The 13720-nt window shown below is 40.6% G+C and overlaps 1 protein-coding gene across 1 annotated transcript in view; it reads left to right on the top strand.

Moving 5' to 3' along the window:
* The window catches only part of ntf3 (neurotrophin 3), a 35537-nt gene extending 22433 nt beyond the window's left edge, over nt 1–13104 (top strand). The window contains exon 2 of the mRNA XM_058625347.1: nt 11264–13104. Within this exon, the coding sequence (XP_058481330.1) occupies nt 11264–12151 (888 nt within the window). The 3' untranslated portion in view covers nt 12152–13104. The remainder of the gene's footprint in view (nt 1–11263) is intronic.
* The last annotated feature ends 616 nt before the right edge of the window (nt 13105–13720 follow it).

Below are 13720 nucleotides of genomic sequence, written 5' to 3'. Positions count from 1 at the left end.
TCATCGCCTTTCCTTTCCTTTTGAAGCTCTAAATGCCTTATTAAGCGATGCTGCCGGTGGATTACCAGGCTCCAGGCCAGGCACAGTTCAGAGGTTCAGCAGTGATTTGCTGTTTTCATACCAACCTCCCGTCTCTAATTGTTTTATTATTTCTCTGCGATAGCCTTGTTTTTCTTTCCTCATGTTTTATTTTCAGTTTCCCTTCTTCCTCTATGTTTTTTTTTAACACTATTAAATGTTTCAAGCATGTTCTACTTACTTACTTTCCCTTCCCATCCCTCCCTATTTGCTTGGTGAGCCATATTTGAGTCTTACTGGAATTTACCAGCCCACTTCTTACAATAAAAACTACAACTGCAGATGTTAAGCTGACGAAGTGTCGAAGAGAAATGTCGGTGCTGCAAATGTAGGTTTTTACCTTAAAGCTGGGGCAGGCATCATAGTTTGTTGTGATCTGAGAGAGAACTTGATTGTTCACTTCCTCCAAACTCTGTTTTCAGTCTTGGGTAAATCTGGCCTGAGACGGCAGGACGTAAGCAATCACATATAGGATTTCAGAGAGAGAATATTCTTCTGTTGGCTGTTATACCAAGCAGCTGTGAATGTATATTTCTTTTGTGGGAAGGTTGATATGTCAGCATTGGAAACAATCATTTACAACCTTGAAAAAAACCCAAATGGGTCAGAGCAGGTACTAGAGGTTACCTTGGGTCCTCTGTCATGTATGAATATCTATTATTTGGTGGGAGGGGCTCGGGATGAAGAACAATAACTCATTAAAATGAATATTTTAATACTTTAGAGACCCAGCATTTAAAGGTCCAGTGTGTCAGTATCAGTGACATCTAATGGTGAGAGTTGCAATTGGGATGTTGTCCTTTTTGTCTGTTTGAGTCGAGGCCCTTATTGAAACTACTCTTTAAAGGCTTATTCTATGGCTACTTTATTATATTTAAGTAATTACACTTTTATACAAACACACGTATGGGTATTATGTTCCGTTTTTGACAATAAACCCTGCTTTAACTGTCTTTCTGGCAATCTTGCCTAGTATAGCTTTAAGTTCATTGCCCCCATGGCTTTTATATTTTTTCAACCCCTGAACTGGATCTCTAACTGCTCTGTAGTGGTTCTGCAAATGAAGTCCAGACCATTGCTCAAGGTCAAGGATGAACAGAGGTCCCAATTGCTTTGAAACGTACTCCATTTTAATCATTTCCTGAGTTGGGATTATTATTTTTATTAATGAGATCAATATAAACGCTGTAATAAGAAGTAATTCAGTGTTACACTCAATTGGGCTGGGTCAGAATACATAACCTATTTTTTTTTCCACACACATGTGAGCAGGCTGTGAGTGTGTGTGTGTGTGTGTGTGTGTGGTAAATGATCTGTGTTTATATAGTTTGTATAGTTGGTTGAAGCGTCTTGCCCAAGGACACATCTGCACACAGACTATAGAGCGGCCTGGGTTCCACCGCCCCCCCCCCCCCGGCCTTCCGATTAACAGACACGACTCTACCTACTGAACCACAGCAGTACTCAGTGACATAATAATATACTGTTTACAGTGAAGAGTCTTAACACAGGAAGAAATGTTTAGATTTGAGTTACATTTTAAATTTTGCTGACAAATATTTCACCTTGAATTAAAAGAACAAGCTTGGGTAGGCCACTGCTTAGCTAAGTGTTCCACTATGCTCACACACTATAAGCACTACTTTAAACTGCCAATCACTGTGCACTTAGTGAGTCTGCATCAAAGAATAAAAAGCAAATAAAAAAAAAAATCAGCCAATAGCATGCATCTGTCAGTCAGTCAGACAGACAGACAGACAGACAGACAGACTGGCAGGTGGGTGACTGTTGAGCTCTAACATGCCACTGCCGGTAAAACAGCATGTTTCCTCTCATGCCCTTTACAATCTGGAGTTCACCAGGATAGAGTGTGTGCAATTATTTGTGACATTTTATCACCACCACACCCTGATGAGCCTGCATCTGCACACACACACACACAGAGACTCACAACAGTTGCATCACACTGTCTAACGTGAGTCTGTCATTCATACTTATGCGTAATTTGTGTCAATATTTATGTCATGAAAGTATTTTTCAATAAAGTAGTATTCCGGACTGCGAGTTCCCTGGTTTTGATATTTACGAGTGAAAGTCAAAATATTTAGACGTGTAAGAATTGTTGGGGCTTGCTGTGTTCGACTGCAGAAGTATTAGACGTGTGTGTTCGCCTCGGAGCAACGGGGGCCGCTGCTGAGGTTTAGTGTTTATTTGAGTTGGCCCACACTTCTGTACAGTCTATGACTTTTATAATCCACGGTGAAGACGAAAACAACCACTGATAGGTGCACACGCACACAATTCAAAAGAGAAAAATCAAACACACTGACAGGTGTGTTGTTTTTGAGGCTCTTAGGCGTGTATAAACACACACAAAAGACACTGTTCATCACTGTTCTTCTTTTTCATGTGATTTACATGGGCCACGTCGCTCTAAAGTCAGTAGAAGTGAACAAACGCAGACGTACAGTTCCTCAGATCGACAAAACTAACCAAGCACATGCAAACTCGGACTCTTGCCGCACGTTTTGGTACATCAGTCCTGATGAAATATTTACATTTTACAGACATATAAAAGGCTGCACTACTGCTGCACTGGTGCCTCTGCGCATAGAGAGAATGAGAGCAGGAGGCAGCTGATGGTGAAACAATTAAAGAACTACGGTATAGTTTGGATGATGCATAGAGTCTGAACAGTTTTGGTGATGAAGAACAAATGAGATGATATGATGCGGAGACTTTGAGTGACAAAAGATGACTCCGATCCATCTTATTTTTCCCAACTCCATGTGTTGAACCTGACATCACAAAGGTGTGGGAGGAGCTTTCAGCTGACCACCTGACAAGCACCTTTTTGCATTAAAAAAGGTGCTTGAAATGCAAGAGGGAGCTTTTGCTGCCGTGTTCTTACAGTGACCAAACAATAATACACCTGGAACAACATCAGGGACATAAAATGTCCATGTTGCCTCTCCAAGATATGGAATGTACTGTAGTACAGCTTGAATGATATGCAATGTACTGTATGCATAGCTCGAAACTATTGTAGTATTTAAATGCAACAAGACCTTGGAAGGATTTGCAAACATGGTGTATTGTAAGCATTATGGATGTCCCTGGTTGTCAAAAACGCCCAAAACGACCTATGTACCAGATCAGGACATGGTAACGGCAGATATTCAACAACATAGATGTAAAGTGCACCATTCAAAACAGACCCACTGTCAGTAAAAGATATAATCTTCCTGTGTTTGTGTAAATGTCAATAAACTGCAACCAAATTGGTGAAAATATCACATTTGATATTCTGTGTAAACCAATGAAAAGTGTTGTTGTTGAGATTCAGATAAAAAGTGCCCAGATAGGCTCCGATCCAATACTTTGGATCAGGATTGGGTCATCCCTAATATGAGCATTCAAAGCATAGCAAGTTCTGCATCATCATCATCATCATCATCCTCCCTACATGTACTTGTGTGATATTGGATTTGCTTGTGTCAAAAGAAGAATCATTTCCTGGTGTCAGCTTCGTCCACTCTCAGCAGTGTTGCCCAAACAAACACGACACACACACTTGAAATCCCTTTAATCCTATGAAAACAGAAGCTTATATGTCTCCACTTGTCTGATAATGTCTGACGGTGTCTTCATAACAATCCATAATGCCACGGTGCTTGACCTAGACTTCAACATGAAAAACTCCATCCATCATAGCACCGTGACACTGCAGACAAAACCTGCTGCCGCGCCAACGCAGATGATCTGGATCAATCCATCAGGTGTCAGGAGCTCAAGAGGGCATGAGACACCATCATCACCTTCTTCATCAGTGTGTAGGTTCTCACCGACTGCATTGAAAGAAGAGCCGTAGTTTGTTGCAACTGTATCCTCAGGGCACTGCTTGCATCTCATATTCCTTTGACTCACACTTTTTTGGACCTTTTCAAATGCATTTATGCACATTCGTCATGAAAGCAGCTCTGAGCTTTGACACCGGCCTGTAGCGGCCGCGGTGAGCGCGTGAGACGTGGAACCAACATGTTATTTAGAACGAGCAGTTTGGTAGCAGAGAGGGGGGGGGACAAGAAAAGGACACGTGGGCATAGATATGAGGATATAGAACAATAAGAGGATAAAGGGAGGGTTGTGTTAGTGAGTATTATTATTATTATTATTTGACACTATTATTTTGCACTTCACAAAAGGATTTTAAGTCCATAATGATAATGTAATACAACTCTTAACAGTGTGTCTCGCATGGGAATCGAAGAACTGCAAAGAAAGTTTTAGAATAGGTTGAAGCGTTAAATCAAAAGAAGTGTAATAAGCCTGAGGATTTCAGGAATTCCAGTTTATTGCTCTTCTCTGTTTCATACAGGCTGTGTCTCAGGGTTGGGCTGATGAGTGATTGACGAGAGTGACTCTGTCTGTATCATCAGCAGCCGTTTCTAAAAGTGCAACAACTTTCATTTGCTAATCACTTGTGTTTCTTTCTTACCTTACCTTCCCTTCCTTCCTTCCTTCCTTCCTTCCATCTCCCTGCTGCACTCTAGTAATCTTCTTTGTTTTCACATTTTGGCACAAAGGCCCTGCAGACAGTCTCTTGCTAACCTCTTCACTTCAGATTTAGATTCACATTCAGAACATTTTATTGGCCCCAGAAGGGCAGTTCATCTGTAGCTTCCCACACACAATCATATGTTCTCACACACTCATTCATGACATACAGGGACACAGATGAAACGACAGCGAGAGTAAAACTGACCCCGACCCGAGCTGAGTTGTTTGATAGCTGAGGGAACAAAAGATTTAGATGATCTATTTGTTCTGCTCAGGGACAAAAGAAACCGGCCACCTGAGGGTAGAAACTCAAACTCCGATGCCAGGATGTGAGCATGATCGTTAATGTTTTTGTCCTTTTTAACCATCTGATCTCCCCAGAGTGAGCGCCAGTCTCTATGTCTGACCCCAGTGATTTTGCAACAGATTTTTATAATGCTGCTGAGAATATAAGAATATAAAAGAATATAAAACACTGAAGCAGAGCAGAGTGATATGATGTAGGACTTGATGAAAAAGATGAGGCTTTTCTTTGTCTGACTAGAGGGCCAGTACAATACAGACATTTAAGAGTCATGTAGTACATCTGCAAATGTGAAACCAGGTTGCGGTTCTTATATTGTACGTCTGTTAATATTAAATACATGACATCCTTCATTTTGAATTTATAGCAATTAAACAAAATTGGCTCATCTCAGGGTGTATCCTTTTTTTTTACAGTTACATCAGTTACATTATGTACTGCAGCATGTGTGTCCTTTGTTTTTGCGTTGTTACCGTGTGGGATGTCGCTGAAGTGACAGCCCCGGGGGGGGTGTGTGGACTCAGAGACGAGCAGTCTGGTCCTTTTCTTATTTAATTAGAGGGTTGGAGGCCGCCAGTCTAGGATCGGTCTCATCAAGCCCTGACCTGTCCTCGGCGTCCTTTACCTGTGTGTCACTGATGGCATGTGAAACACATCAGCCTGAGCCACCGAGTGACATGTTTTACATGAGGGTCAGTGGCTCCACACTTTTGTGTTCTACGGCGAGAGGGTCTTTTGTGGGCTGTTTCATAAAAGAGGAAGCGGATCAAGTCTTCAGGCTTAGACTAGGTCTACAGTATGTCGGTCTGCGGTCATGTTCCTTGTCTGTGGAAAAGCGCTTCACATTTCCGAGTCAGATTGGGGTTCTTCACAGAAAGTATGACCCGGGCCCAGAGTCTACTTCTACATACATACAACAACACATTATTGTTGTTTGGTTACATTGTGATGTGAGCAGGACCCCCTTTCTGTCGATTCACTCCGGGATCAGTTGTTGGGTATGAAGCTAAAGTATGTCCATCAGGCTCACTTTTATTTTCTATAAAAAGGCCCAGTGTGTAGGGATTAGTTGCCACTTCAAAACACGAACCGAGACGAGACCAATCTGCTAATATAGCGTGGAGGTGAAATTACAGGGACAAATAGTCCTTTAACAATCACATCAGCACCAACTGTTGAGAATCCTAATGCAACAAAACCGGCATTGTATGTTTTTGGTTTGTCTGTTCAAATTCACCACAAACATTTCACCATAATTCAACAAAAATCGTGTTTGTTTGGACAAATGTGTAAATGGACAGAAATAAATTATGGCATTTATAATCACCGCATTGGCTTTCGGAAAAAAAAGAAAAAAAAGAAACATGACATGATTTGTAAACCACAAAAATAACTTTAGCAGAAGCAAACACGTTGTAAAAAACAGATGTGTGTTCAACTCTTTGCCATCTTTGCCATTGGCAGTAAGAAACCATATTTCCTGCCACTGGAAAAGTAGGCGGAGACGTACAATGTGGCATAAGAAAGCAAATCAAGTAGTTTAAGGCATAAGATTCAAGGAAAGATTGTTCTTGTTCCATCTTGTTCCATTTCTTTGTCCGGGAATTTGTGTGATTGGTAATCTGCCCCGGGGCAATCGTTTTAGATAACTGGTCTGGTTCATTGGCACCAGGAATTGCCAAGAAAATTTCAGTCAAGTTCATATTCAATTAAAGGGAGTCACATGGAGAGTTGTGCTGGTGATGGGGAGGGGGCGGTTAAGCCCCAAAAACCCGCCTTTTTCAGTTCTGAGACTATTTTTCAGGCCCCAGTAGCAACTGAATGTCACATGAAAAATATATCTTCCTTGAGCAATTATCCATTTAAGTGTGAAGCACAGCGCTCAGAGAATGTCTTGTAAACACGCAAACTGCTGTGTCAAATCAACCCTTTTTGTATTTAAGGGGCAAATTGGGTTTAAGGAAAACTGTAGGACAAAAAAACAGGCTCCTAATAAGGAAAGATGCGCTTTTCTTCGTCCTGAACATGACTGCACTGAATTGCTGATGACCTGGAGATGAACAATGTGAGGAATCCCATGAGAGTTCCCTCTGGGTTTTAGATGTTTCTCCTTGTCCAGACCTGTTGCTCTTCTAATTTTCCATATTTACACTCCATTTACTTCTGGAGGTAACTAACAAGCTCTGGATTGGACTCAAAGAGGCTTCATTTTCCGATTCTTTTTTAATCTTTTTAATCCAATGACAGTTAATGCTGCTTTTAGTGTGTCCGGGAGATGTCGTTTTCATTTTAGAAGAAACAAGGCTGACGACTAGGTTGTAACCTCTTCTGCTGCCTGTTTGAGCCAACGGCCGCTTCAGCGATGCACATGGAGAGGGCAGAGTTTGGTATGGGTGAGATTTGCACGGTTGGAAGGAATAATGTCGTAAAAAAAAAGTAATGTTACTTCACAAGGAAGAGTGACTTAGATGAAAATGTACTCGGATAAATGTAAGAAATTTAAAATGGAGTAAATGTGACTGCGTTGCATATTTAAAAGTGGTCAAACATGCACTGGTATTTAAATGTATATTAAGATTGTACTCAGTCTGATTGAGGTGGAATATCAAACTGCAATGTATATATTAATTTAGCTTCCCTCATGATATGCCATCAAAGTATTAACTAAGAATTGTTTTGAACCTTTATGTACTGTTTTTTATTTATTTATTTTTTTATAGTACAATAATCTGAAATCAGGAAAAAACTGAGTGTGTAAATTGCGTCTTTTACCATTTGCGTTGATTTAAACCGCGATTTCAATTTGAAAACCATTAACGGTTCAACCCTAGTGTTAACTACTGTATCTAGCAATGTCAAAGCTTGGGTAATAAACACATTTTTGAATGATTAAACAATACTTCTATCAGAACCTTTCAGCATAATGAAAATCCGGTGATCTGAGAGAGAACGAAATAATGTGCACGTCCTCTAGGCTCAGCCTGTCAGCCTGTGACAGGAGGGCGATCATAGGGCCGTTCACAGAGGGATCGCTTTCACTACATTCATCTTTTACTCGTCTGTGTGTTGTTATGTATAACTGCCCTGTCTGCCTTTAATTGCCCCCTGGGGACAAATAAATTGAATTGAATTGAAATGGATAATTATTCTACGCGGCAGCTGTGCATATACAGCCCTTTGGTTTAAAAGTCACGCCATTTTCTTACAAATCTGTTCCAGCTTAAAGCTACACCACTCAAATAGCCGTCCAATTTATATCTTGAAAAAAAATAATAATGAGACAATTATATAAGAAGAAGAATATATTATCCCTTAAATTAGTGTATAATCTATTCAACATTAAAATAATTAGTTTTTTGTCATCTAATTTTGTAGAATTAGCCTTTTATATGTCACCTCGTCATCTTGTGTGGCCATGTTTCACCAGCAGCAGGGATGGACAGTTCACCGCAGTTATATGACACACTAGTAAATCTCCGAGATGAGCGGAGGAGTCCCGCGTTTGTTACAGTCTGCAGTCTCACCATTATAGGTTTAACAAATTCTTACACACTTGACCTTTAACAGCAGAATAAAGCAACATGACAACAAAGTGACAAAACCAAAATTGACAAATAGATCATTGTCGTCGTCGCTGTTCTTCTGATCTTTAAAATGATCAGCTTGTTGTTGCACTTAGACCCAGCATGCACCTGTTTTTGTCCTTCGTTGTCACCGTGCCATATGCGTGTGTGTGTTCGTAATGATTTCCTGACAATCTGTTCTGCCTTTGGATTCAGTTTTTTGTATTTAATTCCGTCTCTCAGTAGCATTAACATCTGTCACTCTCTCGCTCACTCACTCACTCTTGACATTCAGGGACTTCACTCATTCCTGAAACTTAGTCTGTATGTTAAATCAAGCTATGGAAGGAGCTCAACTTTTTAATAGAATTGGACTATTCTTGTCCCAGTATAAAAATACTTTTTAAAATTTTTGAATGAAGTGTGTCTACGTCACTTTATCTAGAAACAATTGACTCCCTTTCACCTTGTTCGTGTATTAGGTGTTTCCTTTATTTGGAGGGATTTCGATAATAGTCTTCTTTTTCTGTGTACCAGCATCATCTATTACTTCTGGGGGCTGGAATATGCAGAATACGAGGTCAGTTTGGGGCTAGTGGAACATCAGTAGAAATTTGACTCCCAACTGCGTTATCTGGATGTATAAGTCTGGTTTTAGTCGGATTAACAAACCGTGTGAATGTGACACCAACTCCAAATTATAATCCTTAATATTATTATTATTATTACCTCACGTTATTGTTCTTATTTTTTTCCTCTTTCTTGTCCTTGTTTGTCAAGCATAACAATACAGAGCAGCTCAAACACACATGCACAGGCTCATTATCACTTTGTACACAGAGCAAATTATTGCTCAAGGCACAAGCCCCATTCGCCTCTGCCATGCACCCTGAATGTCAACATCATAAACGACTACAGTGAGGTTTTTATGATCGTGATTATGCCAGCAGGAGGATAAATTAATTTGTCTGACTGCATGCCGTTTCATGGGCGGGGCACCTGATTTATAAAGAGATCTTGATTCATGTGCTTGGATTTAATAACCCGGGCAGAAGGAAAGATGAGTGAAAAGACAAAGGTTGCGGTGAGTGTCGTGATTTTGACTTTTATAAGAAAGTTTTGCCAATTTTAAGGGAGGTGGACCAACATTGATGTAATCATTTTTACTTCATTTGGAGGGTAAACCTGGTTTTAGGGGAGTTGTGTCTATAGATTTAACACAGTCTTCTAACGTGTAAGCCCAGATGAGTGCTTTCTGAATGCAGTACTTGAACTCACATTGCAGTGAGAAAAAACAATAATAAAGTGTTTTATTATTATTATACCTGTGATAAAGCTCAACATCCCATCGTATCCGACAATGGACAAGTATTTAATAAAGATTTAGATAAAACTATGTACGTGTACATGGGTTTTTACAGAAGATGCACTTGTGTGCATTTATTTGTAACATCAACAGCAAACTCCAGTGACTTTTGTGCAGGGGCAGTTATACACACGCACAGTAAATGATGCTGGTATCTACTTTTGTAATGTGACTGGCATAGAATTCATAAATGTTCCATTTACATTTAAGAAACTATTTATTAGACTGGACTGCTTGGATTATGAAAAAAAAAAAACGCCTATAAAAAAACTATACATTATGGGCACAGTATGTCCTTTACATTTTTATTCAAGCCGAGAAGTTTTTATTGCATGCACATTTATTTTAAACCTATAATGCTTTATATTTACTGCCAAGCATAACCATAAAGCTACCGAGTTGAAATCCCACAATTCTAGCGGGTTTTACCCTCAGTCAATCAGCCTATGAACACAAAGAGAAGGAAAAGGGAAATTTACATATGTTCAATTATTTTTGTGAACTGAACCTCTCAGAATTGTGACTGAATTCCCTTGACACAGCCCTACCTTGTTATAGGTTGTTGTTGTTGTTTTATAGAACCACTCTTTGTCTGATTGGTAAGATGCGATACACCTACGATCAATTATAAAACAGACCGGCGTTTCTCTAATCAGCTCACAGTATTATATTACAGCAATTATTCAGTTCCCATCATCATGCTCCCATCACTGCTCATGTGCTATTTGTTAATTCTTTGAACCACTTAGAGACAACCACTTGATGTCCTGAGATGCTCTCACGTCTTTGTCTCCAGAATTATGTTCCAGGAATGCCCTCCTTGTTTTAGATCAGCCAGGGCTAAATAATTGAAATGCCACAGGATTATTGCAATTGGTTTGAATCCTAACTTACTGGGCTTTACTTCTATGTTTCATGGCAAGCTCAATTGTCCTTACCATTTCTGCTCCCTCAAGGGATCCCCCAAGGCATGGTACTGGGACCTCCTACAACCAAATTCAAACAGTTAATGCTCATCTGGGTCTGCACCCATCTACTTGTGCACAGTGGTTTGGGGGTTATGTTCTTTCTCAGCCGCCCCAGTCGAGCAATGTGATATTGCCATCTAATGATCCTAATGATGACTCGTCTCTTCTCAGAGCACCTCCTCTCCGAAGGTCTCACCCCAACATGCCTATGTAACACTTACTGTCAACATTTGGTGCATTTCTTTACCATAACTTCTCCACTTTTAAGTACTTGCTTCAAGGTTTGAGTGTATGTAAATGGGGCAGATGAAGCATGTTAACACAGCTGGTGTTATTTAGTGTATATCATGATAACAGATTTGAAGTCTCCCTGTATTTAATGATAACATAGCCCTTAAAAGTGTGTCTCTCTTTGTCTTTTCAGATCTTACAGGTGAATCTAGTGATGTCCATCCTGCTGTATGTGATGGTCCTCGTGTACCTCTATGGTATCCAGGCAACCAACATGGATAGCAGTCACCAGGGGCAACAACAGCAGCAGCAGCAGCCAAGTCCTGACACGTTAAACTCTCTTATCATCCAGCTGCTTCAGGCTGACCTGATGAGGGGGAAGACCAGGGGTAACCAGAGCCAACAGGGTAAAAGCAGGGACATGGAGCCCCAAGATACACTGCCCCCTCTTCTCAATAACAACTTTCCCTTAGAGGACCAGGGTGACGTCGAGCCGTGGGGAACGGGGGGTCACGGTGGCGGGAGCAGTGACGGGATGGTGGACCAGCAGGTGATTATGTTGAACTCAGACTTACTCAGGCAGCATAAGCGGTACAACTCACCCCGGGTGCTGCTGAGCGACCGACCACCACTGCAGCCTCCACCGCTGTACCCCGCGGATGATTTCGTAAGCAGCGGCCCAGAAGGCGGACCGGTGGGAAACAAGACACGAAAGAAGCGCTATGCTGAGCACAGAAGCTACCGTGGGGAATATTCTGTGTGTGACAGTGAGAGCCAATGGGTGACTGATAAAAGCCAAGCAGTGGACACTGGAGGGAACGCGGTTACTGTCCTGGCTAAAATTGATACCACTTCCACGCGGGAGATTAAGCAGTTCTTTTATGAGACACGCTGTCGGACCCCGAGGCCCTTTAAGGGTGGCTGCAGGGGCATTGATGACAAGAACTGGAACTCACAGTGCAAGACGACGCAGACGTTTGTGCGAGCACTGACGCAGGTTCACAATTTAGTGCGTTGGAGGTGGATACGCATTGACACTTCCTGCGTCTGTGCTTTGTCAAGAAAACGTCACAGGACGTAAACAGGACGAGACAAACTCCGCTGGGAACTACCTGCATGGAATTTACTTCCAAAAAAAAGATTTTGGCTCCTCTTCCTCATGCTCACCACCACAAGGTTATGTGTCATGGCGGTTTAGCGTAAGATTCTGCTATAAAAATGATTCTCCTACAGGAGAAACCTTGGGTCCATTGAAATGACATTTCACTTTAATGTGCTGCATATCCACAAACCAGTGCAGCTTTGCTGTTACGGGAGAACTCGTTTGAGACGGGCAATGGAGGGGGGGGCGCGAGCGTGATGGAGGACATATAAATTATTTAAATTATATGAAATGCATGTATTTTATACATGTTAATCTATATATATGATGTATGAAAATATTTGTGTTATTTATTGAAAGAAGTCTTCTCAAAAGGCAAAAAAATCTATAAAAAAATAATAATAATGAAACAAACTATGAACTCATTTTGAGATTGTTTTATGGAGCTGGGCTGCAAAGGTGCTTCACAGTGAGACTTTACATGTGCCTTGACCAGTGTGGAGGCAGAGCGTATAGGAAACTGTAACTTACAGACAACAGTTGCAGGGGCCTGTTCTGTCAATGCACTTGAAATTCTTCGCATTACCACTCTGAGAGTCAGATATTTATGGTAAAGTCTTAAATTACAAGGATTTCTGTGACTAAGATGCAGTTCTGAGATTTGTGACCAAATGTAAACATGTACACTGCATTCACAACTGACCATACTGTTATGCTGTAATACACATTATATTTATTCATTCCACTCGTGGACAGTGTGAAAAGAAAAGAAAAAAAAAAAGAGGTTGCTCTTGTTACATCTGCTGGCAGTGGCAGAGATTCAAGAAATTCCATTTGTTTGTTTTCCTCAGGCCACCTTGATGCTATTCACCACATTTTAATTGTGAGTTGTTTTTGTGTCTTCCTATTAATAAAAACCTATATTTCTTAAAGTTGGAAACATTTCATTATCAATCTTTCAGTTGCTGAAAGACAGAAAAGAAGATAATGGCCGGTCACGTAGTTGTGCAGCAGCAACCATTGCTGAAGCCACCACACTCTGCTAAAACTTGTGTTGTGGAAAAGAGAGATGGGTCCATTTATCTACTTTGCTGCTGCTGCTGTGTAAAAAAATGTTTCCTTTGAGATTATTAGCCTGTGCTTTTTACATGTTCACTTGAGAGTCTGACTAAACTAAAATATAATACGTTTTCACATAATTGCAGCTTCTGGTGACATTCTGTATTTTTCCTACTCATTGAATTCCATTAAAAGCCAACAATGATGTGATTCCAGTCACAAGTACCGATGTATAGCCAACATTACTTATCTTATTTCTCTGTGCCATAGGCTCCAGTTGGTCTAAAAGCTATTAAAACACACTGGCAAGCCACAGTAATGCCCTGGCCAATGTATTTCTTGTTCATTATAGGTTTCACTAAATGCCACAATATCGCATCTATTAAAACATCTACCAAATCCAGCATTTGCATGGTTTTAGGGAATTATTAAGCTTATTTTCTAAAGAAATTAATCCCTTGAAGACAGCTGATTATCTAATTTCCTCAC

Source organism: Solea solea, chromosome 3 (genome assembly GCF_958295425.1).
Source record: "Solea solea chromosome 3, fSolSol10.1, whole genome shotgun sequence".
In the NCBI taxonomy this organism is placed as follows: Eukaryota; Metazoa; Chordata; class Actinopteri; order Pleuronectiformes; family Soleidae; genus Solea; species Solea solea.
Note: the sequence above shows the minus strand (reverse complement) of the source record. Positions and strands in the feature narration are given on the sequence as shown.